Source organism: Cydia strobilella, chromosome 17 (assembly GCF_947568885.1).
Source record: "Cydia strobilella chromosome 17, ilCydStro3.1, whole genome shotgun sequence".
In the NCBI taxonomy this organism is placed as follows: domain Eukaryota; kingdom Metazoa; phylum Arthropoda; class Insecta; order Lepidoptera; family Tortricidae; genus Cydia; species Cydia strobilella.
The window spans coordinates 262,787-282,167 of NC_086057.1; the positions used below are offsets into that span (position 1 = coordinate 262,787).

Sequence of the window (19,381 nt, forward strand, 5' to 3'; positions counted from 1 at the left end):
TTGATCTGCGTTTTAATTAAACACCCTTACGCAAAGTGCGATACCTTTTTAGGGTTCCGTACCCAAAGGGTAAAAACGGGACCCTATTACTAAGACTTCGCTGTCTGTCCATCTGTCACCAGGCTGTATCTCATGAACAGTGATAGCTAGACAGTTGAAATTTTCACCGATGATGTATTTCTGTTGCCGCTATAACAACAAATACTAAAACCAGACATTTTTGTCATTTAAGTCGGGCTCCCATACAACAAACGTGTTTTTTTGCCGTTTTTTTGCGTAATGGTACGGAACCCTTCGTGCGCGAGTCCGACTCGCGCTTGGACAGTTTTTGGACATTAGGCTGCGTTTGAGGGAAACCAATAGTATCACTGCACGCTGAGTGAGGAAAACAAATGAAGTGATTCTATTGGTTATTAACAAACACATCCCTTGCTACCCTACCCCTCGTCCTCGTTTCCTCTGGTCGAAACGCAGCCTTTAACTAAAGTTCGACAGGAAAGAATAGAAGTTATGGTCGAACGGCTAACGGCCCGGCCACGACATCGCGCGGCGGCGGCAGCGGCGAGCGACGGCCATAGGTGGGTACGAAAGGTCCGATCGCTGTGTCTCGCTCTGTCCTATGGCCGCCGCTCGCCGCTGCCGCCGCCGCGCGGTGTCGTGGGCCGGGGCCGGGTGGCCGGGCCGAAAGCGTATGCTGAGATGCAGGCGACGCAGTGCAGCAGCGCAGCGCAGCGCAGCGCAGATTTTGTAAAGAATAGAACGTCCTTTAGCTACGCACACCGCAGTGCAAGGATGTTCCATAATTTACAAAATGCGTCGCCTGCGTCTCAGCATACGCTTAGCCTAATAGTCCGTCTAAGCTAACTTTGCACAGACTTTAATAGAACTAAGTCGGTGTCATATTTTCATAAAAAATTTGGCGTTAATGATGACAGATTCACACTTTGTCATTGCAATTGCTATGCAAAGTTAGCTTGGTCCGACTCTAGTTATTTGTTTTTCAAAGGGGGCAAACTTGTTGTTTAACTTCTCATGCTAATATTCACCTAATATTGATACCCGAGCAAGTGAAAGATTCCTAAATTTGAATCTTGAGCGTTGCGAGGGCTTCAAGGCACGAGGGTTAAACTAACTTTGCTTTAACAACGTAAGTATACATATAGGTAGGTATAATATATTTTTAGGGTTCCGTACCCAAAGGGTAAAAACGGGACCCTATTACCATAGAGTAACTTATACTAGAGCGGTACTGTCATAGTAAATTTTGTAACCCCAGTAAATTCACTGCCATCTGTCGACACACTGTAAAACTATAAATAAATATTTTTAAAAATACGATAAAATGTATTTAGATATGGATAAATGATTTTTTTATTTGAATTAATTATTTTTATGATTTTGACCCATGTTCCTTCATTGATATGCGTTAAGATTGTTAAATAACAAACGAAACCGTCAACGCCATCTATACGACAGTTGGCCAAAGCTAGTAGCGCCCTCTGAACGAGAATCAAATTTTCTTGATTTTCGAGGCACGTTTTTTCCTTAGACTGTATCCATCTATTACGGAGAGTTATATCTATCTTTGCTATTACTAAGACTCCTCTGTTCGTCTGTCTGTCTGTCTGTCTGTCACCATGGCTGTATCTCATTTTGATCTCATGAACCGTTATAGCTAGACAGGTGTAATTTTCACAGATGATGTATTTCTGTTGCCGCTATAACAATAAATACTAAAAACAGAATAAAATTAATATTTAAGTGGTAAAATAAATAATCCCATACAACAAACGTTATTTTTTTGCCGTTTTTTGCGTATTGGTACGGAAGCCTTCGTGCGCGACTCCGACTCGCACTTGGCTGGTTTTTGTGATTTTTTCCTCAGTTGTTACCACTGGTAACAACTTGGAGGTAACTAATATTGAGAATAACCCATAAATAGTTGAACATCTCTATGCCAGCACACCTATCTATCGAGTGGACACTAAGACACACATTTTGATCATACAGTTATATAATTTTCACCTCAGCAGCTCGAACAAGCCTACTTTCGTCACTCCCTGGAGTGAGGAAAGTGCGACTTTCCTCACTCCAGGAAGTGAAACAATGTAGCTTTTTAATTTAGTGAAGGCCATGAACTTCATACTTTTATTACATTTTTTTATGGTACGGTACGGTGCGGTCCGGTCCGGCCTCGTCTCGTCTCGTATCGTATCGTATCGTATCGTATCATATCGTATCGTACATATTATAATACTTTTTTTTTCTGTTTATTCTGTGTAATTCGAAATAAATTTTAACCTTTAATATGTTCTCACTACTGAGGTGAAAAATTATGTGTGCAACACGAGAGCAAAGTTATTTTACATCTCGTGTTTTTGAGTCCCTCGCTACGCTCAAGATTCTACCTTAGAATCACTCGCTTCGCTCGTGATTCAATTATAGAATCTTTCGCTTTCTCGGGACTCAAAATAAACACTCGTAAGAAAAACCAACTTTCCTCTCTTGTTGCACAAATAACTATTGCGCCACAGGTCACCTACATTAACTGTAGGTAACTAAAAATGCCAACTTATTCCACTTCCATCCAGTGTAGTTGAGAAAACCACACGTTATTTAACAAAATTACTGTCCAGCCGGCTGCATTAGCTAATACACTCACGTATACAGGATGGTTACCTTTTTAATTCCCATAGGTTTTCTATTCCAGGGTTCAGAAAAATGCGGTATTGGCAAGCAACGAAAAGTTCATAATAATAAGATGACTCCATCTTCTGTCACCGATTTCACCAAAGTGCAAATGCGTCAAAGCGGTAGGTAACGTAGATGGCGCTTTCAGCGATTATTTCTTTCTGTTATGTAGGTCCATAGAGTAACTTATACTAGAGCGGTACTGTCATAGTAAATTTTGTAACCCCAGTAAATATTCACTGCCATCTGTCGACACACTTTAAAACTTAAAATGAAGATTTATAAAAATACGTTAAAATGTATTTAAATAATGATAAATGATTTTTTTATTTGCATTAATTATTTTTATATGATTTTGACCCATGTTCTTTCACTGATATGTCTTAAAATTATAAATAACAAACGAAACTGTCAACGCCCTCTATACGAGAGTAGACCAAAACTAGTGCCGCCATCTGATCGAGAATCAAATTTTCTTGATTTTCGAGGCACGTTTTTTCCTTAGACTATTACGGAGTTATATCTATCTTTGGTAGGACTGTGTAGGCTGATGACTATGCCATGGATAAAAAAGTTTATTGCTCCATAATCCAGTTCGGACTTTTAAAATTAAAATGAATCATTTAGTATGTGGCCATTTTAGGCTCAGAGATTTTGGCTTAAATTAATTTAAAAAGAAACTTACAAACTTACAAAGTTACCAAAACCCAAATCACCCTGTGTAAACTACGCTAGTTTATGCCCTTGCCCGCCTGGAGATTTCTCGGGAGGCCGCACCAAACCTAATGGGGATGCATTTTGAAGGTACCGACATCAATATCTGCACATTTCCAACCTTATGCCAAACGGAATAAGAAGCAGAATTGTAAGGTGAAAGACCAGGTTGGCGGCGAGCCAGAAGACGGGATCGATTTGGGTTTTGCGGACTTAAAACGCCGCGGTATTAAAGATGGATACGGGGCCGTTAAGTATGCATGTTTGTTGGTTTTGGATTACGCGATTGCGAGATAAAGGGTTGAGCGACGGCTTATTGCGTGTAGAAGATACTGTCGCGTTTTTTGAGTGTTTTAGCGAGAATACTTTAAGAAATAACCATGTAAACGGAAAAGCACTGTACACTGTCTTGTATTAACCGTACAATTTTTGTAGTATTTAAAGCTAAGACCTTGATACTGGCGAAATAGTCCTGGACTGAAGCCATAATTTTAAAAGAATGAATGAATAAGTCATACTATTGTCACTGTTACAAGGTACGAAATGGTACTGAAATTAAATTCCTTCACCGTACCATCTCTTAGTCGAAAAGTTGGTTAAAAAAGCCGTAGCAGGATATGACTGACAGAACGTTAAATAAGGCTTTTTTAGAAATGACATTTAGAGTGGTCGGTCACTCCTTCAGGAATAAAAATTTTTTTTAAGAAATTTTGACTTAGGTGTTTTTTACAGAAACGTTAAAGATGGAGACTCAATTTTCTTTCAGTATATACTATTTAATTAACCAAAACAAAAAAAGTTTGTAAGTATGATAAAGTTTAAGTAATAGTTTTAGAGAAAAGTCATATTTTGCCTGGGAATTTTTCAACAAAACTTATTGGCACAATTGTACTATGTAAAAAGTAACTAGAAAAATGACTCAGCTCTTTAATCATAAAAGGGCATCAATTTAACTGTTACACATTTGACACATTTTAATTAGTACATTTAATTTAACGCCTACGTCCTTTGTCTAGTGTTTGATTTCACCAGCATCACATATCAGATCCGGATTATCCCTATCCAAAACTTGCATGTTTTCAATACTTCATCCCCAGTGACACAGTCATCTGTTTCCCAGCGCCGAGATTCGATTAGTGGAAACTCCTTCAACTCCCATTTGATCCCTCGCCCTCGGGGCCTGAGTCGGGATCCTCGTCATGTCGCACCGGACATCTTTGCAATTAAATATTGCCACGGGATGTTAGTTGTCATTATTGCGTAACTTGGTTATAATTATAATTATCTACTTAGGAACTTTACATACATACATATGTACATATAATTACCCCTTTTTTCCCGGAGGGGTAGGCAAGAGACCACGGATTTCCACTTGCTACGATCCTGACATACTCGTACCTCTTTCGCTTCTTTGACTTTCATACTTTAAACATATGCAAAAACGCTGTCGGTGTCTTGAGTTACATTTATTTGCGCTAACATCAATATAATCGAACTTCTTGGACCCTCTATCTCTATAATCTATAATACTAACAGCTTAATCATTTTCTACCAAAAACATCGAAAAATGTCACTGGACTTACTCCTTAAAGCTTTAATTTTGTGTCATTTTGACTATCTAAACAGTGTATTTTGTGTCATTTTGACTATCTAAACAGTGTATTTTGTGTCATTTTGACTATCTAAACAGTGTATTTTGTGTCATTTTGACTATCTAAACAGTGTATTTTGTGTCATTTTGACTGTCTAAACAGTGTATTTTGTGTCATTTTGACTATCTAAATAGTGTATTTTGTGTCATTTTGACTATCTAAACAGTGTATTTTGTGTCATTTTGACTATCTAAATAGTGTATTTTGTGACATTTTGACTATTTAAACGTTTATTTTTGATCATCTTCGCTGCTCTGATATATCTGATCACGACTACGCTGTAGGCAATCAAATTCCTTGAACTTAAACGTATCATGTCATAATATAATATGTCATGCGCGATAAATGTGCCAAAAATACCCCTGTAGCATACAAACACTGGATTCAAGTCCAGCAAAGTAAATCGATGTTTAAACACTTTAAACTTTAAACTTATAGTTGAGGGTTAACATCGTTAGCGCTCGCCGTGCATACAGAGAGCTCGCCCAAATTGCTCCCACTTCCTCTACTTTTAAATTCTATTTCACATCATTCCTTGGATATCGGGCATAGCCTGAAACGCCTTGCAACAGATAAAACTAACGGCTACACCACGAATACCATTATGACGAATTTTTCAATTAATTTGATATACCAACCAACGTTTATGACGCAAAATTAGTAAGTAATGATTTCGTGGCCAACACTGTACTGGGGTACGTAATTATTTATTTTAAAATGGGCTGTTGTATTTATAAATATTGCTATGTATTTTTCATATCACTACAGGGTGACTGGTAATTCGACCTATTCCTTGAAAGGGGTTATTCTATAGCTTATTTGCAATGTTTTTAGCCCAGTCAACCAGGGGTCGAAACTCAATGGTTTTCGAGTTATTCGAGTTTTTAGTTTTTTTCGAAAAAACGCCACCTCTTGGCCTATGAATGGCAAGTGTATGAAAAGTACATGCATTAGGATGGTTTATTTTTATTTTTTTGGTAGCCAGTGAACAAAGGATTACTTTTAACATAAAAACATGTCAAAAAATACGAAGGCTTTAAAAATAAAAGGTTATAAGTCACAAGTTAAAGTTTTTTTTTGCCATTTTTTTTTAATCAAAGGCGATTACTCAAAAAAAGTTGTAAGATACTTCGCGTAAAAATTACATAAATGAATTCCGTTATTCATACCCTATCCAAAAATGTACAAATGTTGACATGTTTTACTCAGTTATTGAAAATAATAACATTAATAACGGAGCAGGTAGAGAGTCTGCTGGAAGTCACTTGACCCGAAGTCGGTTTGTGTCGGGTTGTCACATTGTTTCTGTTTGTGCTTTGTTTGCCTTCGTCTTATCTTGACTTATCTTATCTTTAGTGTACTTTGGAATTAAAGGTTGGGGCAGGTTGCCTTCGGTAAGAGTCGGACATGTTCGTATGAGGTTATCAATTAATGAGTAATAATGGGGAATTTCTTATCAAAACCCGGTTTGTTTGTGTTTTTGTAACAGAAAAATGGGTTTGTTGCTGGTAAGAGTGATTGAAAGAACTAAAACAACCATTTAAGGATCAAATTCCTTCTTAAAATAACTAATTGTAATAAAATCTTAATCACAGTTACAAAGGTTTTCTTAAACTTAATCGTATTAAATCTTAATTAAATGTTATTAACAAGCATAACAAGCAAAATCAATCTTAAAACAACAAGAGGATAACATCAATCTTAAAATAAATAATCAGAGCAATTTTTCTTATTAACAATCACAAATCTTGTTCGAATTGCTTGCCTCCATTTCGCATGCAAGCACGAATCCTTTTGCGTACTGCAGTTATTGTTACTCGGGTCGACATGTTTTCTTTCATTGTTGCGGCAGCGGCTAAAATTTTTTCTCTCAAGTCTTCTACACTTTGTATTGGCCTGTCGTAAACTAATGCCTTCATGTGACCCCAAATGTGAAAGTCACATGGAGTCAAATCTGGACTTCTTGCTGGCCAAGGGATTTGGCCGCCTCGCCCAATCCATCTCTCTGGATAGTTAACGTCCAACCACTGTCGCACATCCCGGCAGTAGTGAGCAGGGCAGCCGTCATGTTGGTAAACCATGGTCATCCTTGTACCAAGCGGTACATCCTCCAGCAGCATGGGTAACTGTTCCTTTAAAAATTATCCGTAGGCGATGCCGTTTAAACGTGCTGGCAGGAAGAAAGGCCCGATCAACTTGTCATGCATAATTCCCATCCATACATTCAAAGAAAATCTGTGCTGGTGAGCTCCTTCATTTGATTTTCTAGGGTTTTGACCTTTAGGGGCCCAAAAATGCAGGTTGTGATAATTCGTGATTCCATCACGGTCGAAGTTCGATTCATCTGTCCACAAGATTTTCTTCAGGTATTCCGGATCTTCAATGTCAGCATTGACCAAAAATCGGCAGAAATCTAGCCTTCTTCTAGGATCTCCCTCCTCGATGGCATGTACCGGAGTGTAATGGTATGGATACAGCCGTGATGAGTGCAGTGTGAACCAAACTTTCCACTGACTCATGCCGAGCTGGTGAGCCACTTCTCTCGTCGAAATAGTGCCGTCTGCCCGAAACAGCTCCAGGATTTCTTCTTCTTGAACAGGATTACGAACTTGAGGTCTTCCAGCATTAGCTTGGCGTCGTTGAACCGATCCCGATTCTCGAATTCGTCGATAAGTCTCACCAAACACGCTTACATCAGGTAAGCGGCGATTTGGGAACCGTCGTTGATATTCTCTCCGTGCTGCAGCAGCGTCACCATCAGCAAATCCGTAAAAATACAGGATATCCGCGTATTCTTCAAATTGATAAGCCGCCATTACGTAAAGAAAGATGACCGATTGGAAGGATTAGTTGAAAGTAACTGATTAATTACTTGAAGGAGAAAGACAATGAAGCCTCGGTTTATCACGAACATTATCCGAATCTTACCGAAATTACCTATTATTACTCATTAATTGATAACCCGACCTTGAATTCCAAAGTACGCAAAAGATAAGATAAGTCAAGATAAGACGAAGGCAAACAAAGCACAAACAAAAACAATGTGACAACCCGACACAAACCGACTTCGGGTCAAGTACGCTTCCAGCAGACTCTCTACCTGCTCCGTTATTAATGTTATTATTTTCAATAACTGAGTAAAACATGTCAACATTTGTACATTTTTGGAAAGGGTATGAATAACGGAATTCATTTATGTAATTTTTACGCGAAGTATCTTACAACTTTTTTTGAGTAATCGCCTTTGATTTAAAAAAAATGGCAAAAAGAAACTTTAACTTGTGACTTATAACCTTTTATTTTTAAAGCCTTCGTATTTTTTTGACATGTTTTTATGTTAAAAGTAATCCTTTGTTCACTGGCTACCAAAAAAATAAAAATAAACCATCCTAATGCATGTACTTTTCTTACACTTGCCATTCATAGGCCAAGAGGTGGCGTTTTTTCGAAAAAAACTAAAAACTCGAATAACTCGAAAACCATTGAGTTTCGACCCCTGGTTGACTGGGCTAAAAACATTGCAAATAAGCTATAGAATAACCCCTTTCAAGGAATAGGTCGAATTACCAGTCACCCTGTATATGATGTCACTGAAAATTAATAAGGAAGAAGTAATTTGATGCAAATTTTGAATTGCATCGTCATGTTGGCTGATAGAATTGTCTTTTTAGTGATGATTTTGACTGATTAATTGAATAACGTTCGTTTGGATTTGATTTGTAATGTTTTACAGTTTGTATTTTCCTCCTGGTGTGCTGTTTTTTTGTGTGAGACATCTGTTTAGTGGGACTGTGTGTTGGCTTTCTCCCAACTCGTGATAAGGTTAGTTAAGTCCCGGCGTAAACTCCCGCGATATGGGAACGAGGTTCTGATTGCCGGATCTGTTGTGCCAAACGTGCTCAAAAATATCTGAACAAGCACTTAAATAGTTCTTCACCACGTCACCAAATTACATAGGTACGTTTAAGCTCAATCCGCCCAGTTGTTTAGAAGCAAATTTGCTGTGACAGACGGACGGACAGACACACGGAAGATCTTATAAGGATTCTCTAATTTTTTTCCCTGTTTACGGGACCCTATAAAGTGGTAATTTTTCTACGCAAAATCTCAAATAACTTCACCCTTGCGGACTCCAGTATAATAATGATCAGCATATTATCCGGTGACATTAATCTCGAAATGATATTTATTTCAAGCCTTCGTTAAGGCAGCTAATTGCCGCGTCACCGTGGCAGCGGTGGACCATAAATTACAGACGGCGCGAGCGATGAGCGGAAAGCGGATATACAAAAATCAATCTGCAGTATAAGATTACATTTCGGTCGCAAAAGCATTACCGCGTAGAATTGCATAAAAACGAGCGATATTAGTGTCAATCTCCTTAGCAGCGCATTGTCGAGAGAAAAATTAGGTCAATTTATTTATTTAAAGTATTTAAACGTATGGCAAAATATTATTAAAATAGAAAACAGAATACAAGTATTAGATATCAACCAGTACCTATTAAATATCAACCAGGACCAGCTAGTTAGCCATATTGTGGCTTCGTGGCTCAGGGTGATCTTCAGGAGGACCGCGATATAGAGCGATATAGGACAGTCTCAGCCTTTACATACTCATACAAAAATATTAGAAAAGTGTGTAATGGGGACAAAATTACGCAAATATGGGAGACGCATTTAATAGAAGTTCTAGAACTCTAAGGACTCCTTCTCCCGAAAGAACACTTACGAATACGGACTCGAAAAATTCGAATACGCCTGCAAATGACCCCTGAAATTTTTCCAGTTCTACACCTTACAGAAATGAACTAACCTCCCTTGACTCGGTCCACACCCTCGTTCTCATGTAGCCGCCGCCATTAGTTTTGTTCCCGCCGGATAGCCGGGACTTTCTCAAGAATTAGTTAATGAACCGCGGGATATTAGTTTACTGGGCGCCGCTGGTTATTCGAGAATATCTGTGTCGCAAAGACTAGGAGGCCAATTCATTCTATATTTTGACATTGAAATTTTCACTTAGTTCATTCGTCTCGCTTGCGCCAATACATGTACGGATAAGTACGAGCGAAATGCACGCGCGAATGATAGCTAAATGCACATTTAATATATACGCTAGATGACGCAAATACCACGATTTGTATTGAAACCAAGCGTGCCGACTTTTTAATACAATAAGAATCTTTCATAGAAAACGCCAATAGAAACTCGAATAATGTATGGAAATAGTCACGAGACTTTTCGTAGCGTCTGTCATCCCGTTTTTTTCTTTACGTTTGGCGTTTGTCAGTGTACGATTGTCAGATAACAAAACGGGTTTGTATTGTTTGACATAATTATTGAAAGTCACAATGTAATGATTGTCATATTATCATTAGTCATAATTTGGTTTTTCTCAGAAACGCGTAACTTTTCAGGATTGCCATAAAACAAACCTAACCTAACCTAACCTATCTATAGGATAACCCGAGGAAAATCCTGAAAAGTTAACGGTTTCGGAATTTATTTATTATTGGGGCGTTGTGGGCCTTTGAGTGTCACGTCGACCAAACAGTGATCTATTGTGACGGCCCTTTAAAGCTCATTACTAATCCCGTTGAATCCAGAAAATTCCAGATTCTTTGGGCCGTAATGTTCTGTACCTCATAGGGTTGCAGTACGTGCCGCCCTAAGTAGGTACTTCTTTTTGACATTAGTGGTCCACAGGAACAGAGAATGTGCATTGCAGTCTCCTCTGACTCCTGGCAGAACCTATGCAGGTTCTGCCAGGAGGTCGGATCTTGTATCTTTCCTATTTGAAACATGTGTTTGTTTCGGAATTATGACTAATGATAATATGACAATCATTACATTATGACTTTCAATAATTATGTCAAACAAAGATACCCCTAACAAAACGTATAGTCAACAGACAATCTAAATTAACTTTAATAATGTTTATAGTATGTACCTATCAAAAAGCTATGCGATATATCTAACATACCTAAGTATGATTAATAATTAATAAATAAAATTCTGTCAGAAATTTTCGCGCGTTATGACATAATTTGTCATGCAAGAGATTATTGCCGCTACGGCACTAACTTAAAATTACTATAATGGATATTATAGACCACGTGAACTAATGAAACCTTTCAGCTGCTGCCCACAAATATGATAACTAGTCAAAATGGACATACGAATGAAATTGAGTAGGTTATACTTGCATTGAAATCATGAGCAAATGCCATTTATATTTGAACATAATCGTATTTTCTGAGCACTAAGACATCTACTCGCGTACAAGCAATACAAAATTCACTTAAAATTTCATAATAACCCCTTTAAAGCAAAAGGAATTTCCCAAAAGGACCCAGAGCTCGGGAAACTATATTTTCCCCGCAAAGTCGTTGCCGTTTTGGCATCGCAAGCTCCCTCTCGACTCGACGTTAAAAAAAATAATGAGTCCCAAGATGGAGGTTGAGCTCTATTGAGATATCCACGGAATTGCTTTATCTTTGGTAATTACCAGTTTTCTTTGGTTAGAATAAAATGGGTATAAACTGCCTTTTCTCTGGTCTTTTGTTGCGTCTTGAATTTAGCATTGTTAGGCATACATTATATCATTATATAGTATAAAACAAAGTCGCTTTACGCTTTATGTATGCTTAGATCATTAAAACTACGCAACGGATTTTGATGCGGTTTTTTTTAAATAGATAGAGTGATTCAAGAGGAAGGTTTATATGTATAATTTGTAAAGGTTATGTGTAAATTAGTTGAATTACCCGTGCGAAGCCGGGGCGGGTCGCTAGTTAATAATATAATTTACAGTCCAATCCCAATTATGAATATTGGATTTTTATTTACTGAAGGCTGTAAGCCATATCGTACAATACACAACTTCCTAAAATCATCGTAGATTTTTTTTTAATACGTCGGTGGTAAACAAGCATACGGCCCGCCTAATGGTAAGCAGTCACCCTAGCCTATGGACGCCTGCAACACCAGAGATATAACATGCGCGTTGCCGACCCGTTGCAGATTGTTAAGACCTATCTTAACAAGTAGCAGATAAGTAGGTATTAGCATACCTAAGTACCTACTTACCTAATCTAGACAGATTAAGTCTCTCAATCGTCCTATGATATGTAAAGGTGACATCTACCGAAACTATTGTGTACTAGTTTAAGTGCTCAATAAGCTGTTAGCTATGTCAATGTATGTAATAGTTCCTAACCAATCCGTAGTGTCATAGTGTGGCGCTGTACTTTACTATATAAGCTTCTACATGTATGTAGATAAGCCCACTTTTTCTAACCAGCCTTCTGTAAAACATTAAATTAAGATATCAGATTCTCTGCTTTCATTTGGTCGCCATTACCTCCAACGCTGAACATAATGGTGACCCCTAGTTTAAATCGCGGTTAATCTCAGTACTTTAAAGCGAATCGCTAGTAAATTTAGTAAAATTTGCGAGCCGGTACGTCGAGGAATCGCCGCGTATCCTGATTTAGGCCGGGAGAGCAACGTTACCACGTAGGCAGCAACCGCGTGGGGCTCCGCCGACCTGAAGAAGCTGAAGAGGTGACTAGGAGGCGACCACACCACTCGATCGAGCGGCCTGAGCCAACGCGACAGGCGCCGACCGAGCCACCAAAGCGGGACCACGTGCGTGGCACCGCAGCCGCAGCAGGGAACGGCTACCGCAAGTACCAAAGGGACCACGTGGGTGGTACCACACCAGAGGCAGAAGGAGCGCCCAAGCGAGGGCAATCACCAAGCTACGCCACGCGCACGAGCATCAATCGAGAAGGCAAGTGAGCTGGCATTCCCTAACCTATCTACCAAATCTCCCTACCAAATTTAATTGTAATCGATTTATTTCCTACAAATTGTAAATTGTAATCGTTCTTAATCATGTTAGAAACTTCCAAAAACACTCTAGAAGAGTTAGAAATTAGGCAGTTAAAAAATAGACGAGGTGTCTGTAAGCGAAAATTAACTGTATTTAATAAATTTATAGAAAGAATCGACTCAAGTGCATTGACGGCCGAAATAATTGTAGACATAAGCTTAAGACTAGAACAATTACCAAAGTTATACAATGATTTCTCTGAGATACAGGACCGGATCGAGACACTGTGCAGCGACGAAGGGGACATCGAAGCCCACGAGGCCGAGCGTATGTCATTTGAGGACACATTTTACCGACTTAGCGCTAAGGGCAAGCTGCTGGCGAAGGTAGATACCGATTCAACACCAAATGACCATAGTCCGCAAGCCCCGCCGCAGCAACCCCTCGGTGAGTCGATAAAATATCCCGAAATTAGCCTCCCTAGCTTCGACGGAGACCTAACACAGTGGCTGCAATTTCGAGACACATTTGATGCCCTAGTCAACCAAGCTAGCTTAGCACCGATCGTAAAATATAAGTACCTACGCAGTTGTTTACAAGACGGCGCACTTGAGGTAATTAGTTCGCTCGATTTCTCCGAGGACGCGTACATGCTCGCGTGGCAGATGCTTTGTGAACGTTATAATAATCCTAAACGTTTAGTCACCAACCACATGCGAGCCTTGTTCGACGTGGAACCGGTACCGTCAACTCCTTCGGGTCTAAGAGGTCTGTGCGATAATATTTCCAAACATTTGAGATCTTTGCGCTCATTAAATGTACCTACCGAAAATTGGGATCTCGCAATTATTCACATGTTAGTTAAAAAGTTAGACAGTCGATTGCAATCAAAGTGGGAAAACAGTGTTGATTTGAGAAAATTGCCTTCGTTGCAGGATTTCAAAACCTTCCTAAAGAACCGAGCTGACCGGCTGGAAGCGACCAGCCCAGCAGTACCATCGGACGCACCCAGCACTTCCAAGAAGGCCATGGTAACCACGTCCGAACCTATCAAGGTAACCTCCAAACAGTTTAAATGTAACCAGTGTCCGTATTGTTCGAGTACGCATTATATTAATCAGTGTCCAAAGTTTAGTGCATTAAACGTTATCGCGCGCATCCGAGCCGTGAATAAATTACGATTATGCTTTAATTGTTTGTCCGGAACGCATGTCTTAACAAACTGCAGGGCCAGTACATGTCGAGTATGTAAGGGCAAGCATCATACGTTACTACACAAACCAAATACCAACACTCATGTAGGTAGTAACCCCGTACCAACGCGATTACCAATATCAACGTTAATCGACGAACAACCGAGTTCTAGTCAAATCGAGACTACCTTGTCGAATAACACTTTAATCGAAAAACAAATAAACAATGCGCGAAATAGGTCAGTTTTCCTTACAACAGCCCAAGTGCTCGTTAGGGATAAGCATAACAATGTGCATAAAATGAAGGCATTTTTAGACAATGGCTCGCAAGAAAATTTCATTACCGAAAACGCGGCCAAAAAGTTACAATTAAACAAGGAACAACTTGCCTTAAATGTCATAGGTTTCAATGAAAAAGTGTCTAGCCTTTTAGAATCGTGTGACGTAACATTGCATTCCTTAGACGGAACCTTTACAACGAATTTGTCCTGTTTTATTACGCCTATAATTTGTACTACCAACATTTTAATACCAAACGTGCAACGTTGGCACATTCCGTCGCGTTATAAATTAGCTGATGACGAGTTTAACTTAGCTCAAGATGTAGATTTGCTTATCGGTGGGGAGATATTCTTTGATTTACTTCTTACCGGTAAATACAAGCTCGGGCCCGGATTACCGGTTCTGAGACGCTCGCGATTAGGATGGATAGTCACGGGTTCCGTACAAAAAAAAACCGAGTCTGCCATTCAATGTAAAGTTACAGTAGAAACTCAATTAAAAAAGTTTTGGGAAATAGAGGAGGGTTCCGCACCAAATTTACCCTATGATGAAAAACAATGTGAGGATATATTTCTGAAAACTCACACTCACAACTCTGAGGGTAATTTCGAAATAGAACTTCCATTAAAGCAGCCACCTACCAAGTTAGGTCAATCTAGGCACATAGCATATCGGAGGTTCAAAACATTAGAATCCAAGTTCGAGCGGAACCCCGAATTTAAAGATAAATATGTGAATTTCATGCGCGAGTTCGAACAAGCTGGCCATATGATTCAATTACAAGATAATTATGATGGCCCATGTAATTTTCTACCCCACCAAGCTGTTTTTCGCGACTCCCCCTCAACCCCTATTCGAATTGTTTTCGACTGCTCATGCAGAACTGATAACGGCATTTCTTTGAATGATATCCAATACAAAGGCTCAATAATACAGGACGAACTCATAAATATACTTCTACGATTCCGAAAATACCAATATGTTATTAACGCTGACATACAAAAAATGTACAGATGTATTTATGTTAAACCAAATCAACAATACCTACAATGCATATTTTGGCGGGAAAATACTCACCAACGACTCCAAATTTATATGCTGACCACATTAAGTTTCGGCTTAAAGTCAGCACCACATATTGCAACCAGATGTTTGTTACAATTGTCAAACGAAAACCAACACACATTTCCAGCAGCTGCAGAGGCCATAGCGAACCAGTTCTACATGGACGATTTTATCGCCGGCGGCGACGACGAGAATCAGGTAGCTGAAACTGCATCACAGGTGAACGAGATCCTGCGGGGAGCCAACTTCACGCTGCGGAAATGGAAGTCCAATTCCGAAGTCATCATAAAACGGGTGAGCGAAACACACACACACCAAAACACACACACAACCGAATTTGGAGATAAAACACATAAGGTCCTGGGTTTAGCGTGGTCTAGTGACTCAGATGAGCTTATGTATACCATTAAAGAAAACCAAATTTCACACCCAATCACCAAAAGAAAGGTACTAGGGGTAATTTCGTCCATTTTCGACCCCCTAGGCTTGACGGGACCAGTAATTGTAGTAGCCAAAATATTTATTCAAAAATTATTTAAGGCTCAATTAGATTGGGATACCGAATTAACACAAGACTTGATCCAAGAATGGAACACATTCTATCGAGACTTGTTTTTATTAAACCAATTGAAAATTTCGAGATGTACAGTCATACCCAATTATGTAACGATACAAATTCATGGGTTCTGTGACAGTAGTATTAAAGCCTATGGCGCTGCCATCTATATACGATCAAGCGATAGAGTAGGAAACGTACAAGTTCACCTACTTTACTCAAAATCAAAAATAAGTCCAATACAACCCCAAACTATTCCAAATTTGGAACTTTGTTCCAGTTTACTGCTCGCGACACATGTCGACAAAATAAAACGAGCATTAAAATGTGACGTTTCCGGAATCAACCTGTGGTCAGATTCAAAAATAACATTATGTTGGATAAAAAATAGTAACCCTAAATTAACTTGTTTTGTTAGTAACAGAGTCACAAAAGTATTATCACTTACAAACAAGCACGAGTGGTCATGGGTCCGCTCGGAGGATAACCCCGCCGACCTTTTGTCCCGAGGGGTAGCACCAGGCAAGCTGGAAACCAACCAGTTATGGTGGTCTGGGCCGGCGTGGTTGACCCAAAGTCCGGACACATGGCCGACCCACGATTCTGAGTCACTAAATCATGCACCCGAGGCCGAGAGCGACGTAAACATAACTCTCACCTTGGCTATTAGCACAGAATCTAACGACACGATACAATATCTTTTCCACAGGTGGTCAAGCGATAAAACACTTATTCATGTATTAGCATACATACTTCGATTTATATATAATACAAAAAATAAAACTCGAACAATTAATCCAAATAATAAATTATCAGGACCATTGTCCGTAGAAGAATTAAAAAAATCGGATCACGCATTAATTAGACATGCACAAATGGAATCATTCCCACACGAATATAAATTATTGCAAAACAATAAACCGGTTCTTAACAAATCAAAAATATTATCTTTACACCCATTCATGAAGGACGGACTCGTTCGCGTAGGCGGACGAATCGGTCTTTCGCATTATGCATATGAAAAAAAACATCCTTTAATATTAAGTCACGAGCACGCGCTTACCAAACTACTGATGGCAAACGCACATATACGTACTCTGCACGCTGGCCCTCAGTTATTACTTTCAACTATTCGCGAGCGCATCTGGCCAACAAAAGGTAGGATGTTAGCCTCGAAAATTGTAAATAAATGCGTTCCGTGTTTTAGAGCAAATCCAAAGACTACTAACCCTATAATGGGAAACTTACCCCCCTCAAGGGTAAATCCTTCCCCCCCCTTTGCTATCACGGGTATCGATTATGGAGGACCTTATAACATTAGAGATAGGACAGGGCGTGGTTACAAGGTCTCTAAGTGCTATATAGCAGTGTTTATTTGTTTTGCAACAAAGGCAATTCATCTCGAATTAATTACAGGGCTCGAGTCAGCCAATTTCCTGGCGGCGCTGCGACGATTCATCGCCAGGAGAGGTAAACCGAAGGAGTTGGTGAGTGACAATTCAACAACCTTTCATGGGGCTAGTAACGAGCTAAAAGATTTACAAAAATACCTACAGGACAGCTCGAGCGAGCTAGTATCTCATTGCGCAGACGAGGGCATAAAATGGAGTTTTATTCCTGTCTATACACCTCATATGGGGTCCCTATGGGAATCTAGTATAAAACTTACCAAATATCATTTAAAAAGAGTGTTAGGGTTATCTTTGTTAACTTACGAACAATTTGTATCAATCCTATATCAGGTAGAATCTATGGTAAATTCTAGGCCACTATGTCCCTTACCTAGTTCAAATCCTGACTATCCTGTCCTTACGCCAGCTCACTTTTTAATTGGAAAAGCACCAAATTCACTTCCGGACGAAGATTATAACCATGTACCAAAGAACCGATTAACTCACTATCAACTTTTGCAACAAATCACGCAGGACTTCTGGCGGCGCTGGTCACGTGACTACATCGGAACGCTGCAGGAACGCACGAAGTGGAGGAGCGCGCGCGGCCCAAGCCTCGCAGTCGACACCGTCGTCCTGGTACGAGACGAGCGTCTGCCGCCCTGCCGGTGGAGGCTGGGCAAGATCGTCGCGACGCAGCCGGGCCGGGATGGCGTCACCAGGGTGGCCGTCATCCGAACCGCCAGAGGGGACATCCAACGCGCGTTCAATAACATTTGTCCATTACCTACTTCGGGTGAAGTCATATAAGTAGTAAATACCTACCAACAGTACCAACCTAATGTAAAGTTCAAATAATTATAACTAAGTGTCTAATAAGTATAATTAAGTACCTAAATTACCTTACTTACCTAGTACCTATGTACATAATTAGAATACCTACTCCCTATTTAAAATAAAAATCATTTCCTATTGTTGTTTCATTTATAAGAATGGGCACAGATCTAATTAAAATTTAAGTAATTACCTAACTATAACTCGTAACAAAGAACTCTGCCCATCCTTACTGATAGGTAAAATGTATAAAGCCTATTCTTTGAAATACCTAATGTTACTCATAAAACATTAACTATTTCAAGGGGTGGCAAAATGTTAAGACCTATCTTAACAAGTAGCAGATAAGTAGGTATTAGCATACCTAAGTACCTACTTACCTAATCTAGACAGATTAAGTCTCTCAATCGTCCTATGATATGTAAAGGTGACATCTACCGAAACTATTGTGTACTAGTTTAAGTGCTCAATAAGCTGTTAGCTATGTCAATGTATGTAATAGTTCCTAACCAATCCGTAGTGTCATAGTGTGGCGCTGTACTTTACTATATAAGCTTCTACATGTATGTAGATAAGCCCACTTTTTCTAACCAGCCTTCTGTAAAACATTAAATTAAGATATCAGATTCTCTGCTTTCATTTGGTCGCCATTACCTCCAACGCTGAACACAGATGTATGCAGGTATGTACCTATTCCCTTTTCATTCTTGGATTTTACGAAGAGTTTCTATGCGATATTGCGATATGTAGGAAGAAGGTCTGTGATATCTTACAAAGTAGAATTTATTGCATGGTATAACTATCGAATTTACCAGCAAAATGACACAGAAGCGGCCAGGAAAGTTCATAGGCAGCACTCTAAAAGCAACCCCATGCACGCTCGTATGGCCAATAATAAGCGACATTTGTCAACCGCCTCAGAAATTGGGTTCATACATTCTTTATAACTCGAATTTACTTTTCGTGAATATTTGGGAATATTTTCTAGTTAAATAAATTTTTGTTTTTCGTGCGCTTACTTACTTACTGGTGTGGCGCGACGACCCGAAGTGGATCTTGGCCTCCGACACCAAAGACCGCCATGCTACTCTGTCCAAAGCCGTTTCTGTCCATTCGACGGCGCCGAGTTCGCTGAGGTCTTTCTGCACGCTTTTCGTGCGCTAACGT

The 19,381-nt window shown here is 39.5% G+C and overlaps 2 protein-coding genes across 14 annotated transcripts; one reads left to right on the forward strand and one right to left on the reverse strand.

Moving 5' to 3' along the window:
• Window positions 1–6,396: 6,396 nt before the first annotated feature.
• LOC134748795 (uncharacterized) lies at window positions 6,397–8,637 on the reverse strand. The gene has a single exon (XM_063683585.1). The coding sequence runs from the start codon at window positions 7,871–7,873 to the stop codon at window positions 7,199–7,201; it is 675 nt and encodes a 224-aa protein (XP_063539655.1). The 5' UTR covers window positions 7,874–8,637; the 3' UTR covers window positions 6,397–7,198.
• Window positions 8,638–12,271: 3,634 nt separating this feature from the next.
• Window positions 12,272–18,349, forward strand: LOC134748791 (uncharacterized). 13 transcript variants are annotated; one of them, XM_063683581.1, is made up of 4 exons: window positions 12,272–13,340; window positions 13,829–13,948; window positions 17,406–17,476; window positions 17,915–18,349. In XM_063683581.1, the coding sequence occupies exons 1-4, from the start codon at window positions 13,302–13,304 to the stop codon at window positions 18,192–18,194; spliced, it is 510 nt and encodes a 169-aa protein (XP_063539651.1). In that variant the 5' UTR covers window positions 12,272–13,301; the 3' UTR covers window positions 18,195–18,349. The 13 variants fall into 13 exon arrangements, 12 of the variants coding, with proteins under 12 accessions (XP_063539651.1, XP_063539647.1, XP_063539642.1 ...); XM_063683577.1 differs by having other exon boundaries at window positions 12,346–13,340; window positions 15,561–18,349; XR_010128433.1 differs by lacking the exon at window positions 12,272–13,340 and adding an exon at window positions 13,347–13,661 and having other exon boundaries at window positions 13,829–13,924; window positions 17,406–18,349.
• Window positions 18,350–19,381: the final 1,032 nt, after the last annotated feature.

Coding starts and splice junctions, on each gene's coding strand:
- LOC134748791 (XM_063683572.1), top strand. CDS start 13,302: ATGACCATAGTCCGCAAGCCCCGCCGCAGCAACCCCTCG. Junction 13,341..13,828: donor CCCGCCGCAGCAACCCCTCG/GTGAGTCGATAA, acceptor CCTTCGTTGCAG/GATTTCAAAACCTTCCTAAA.
- LOC134748795 (XM_063683585.1), bottom strand. CDS start 7,873: ATGGCGGCTTATCAATTTGAAGAATACGCGGATATCCTGTATTTTTAC.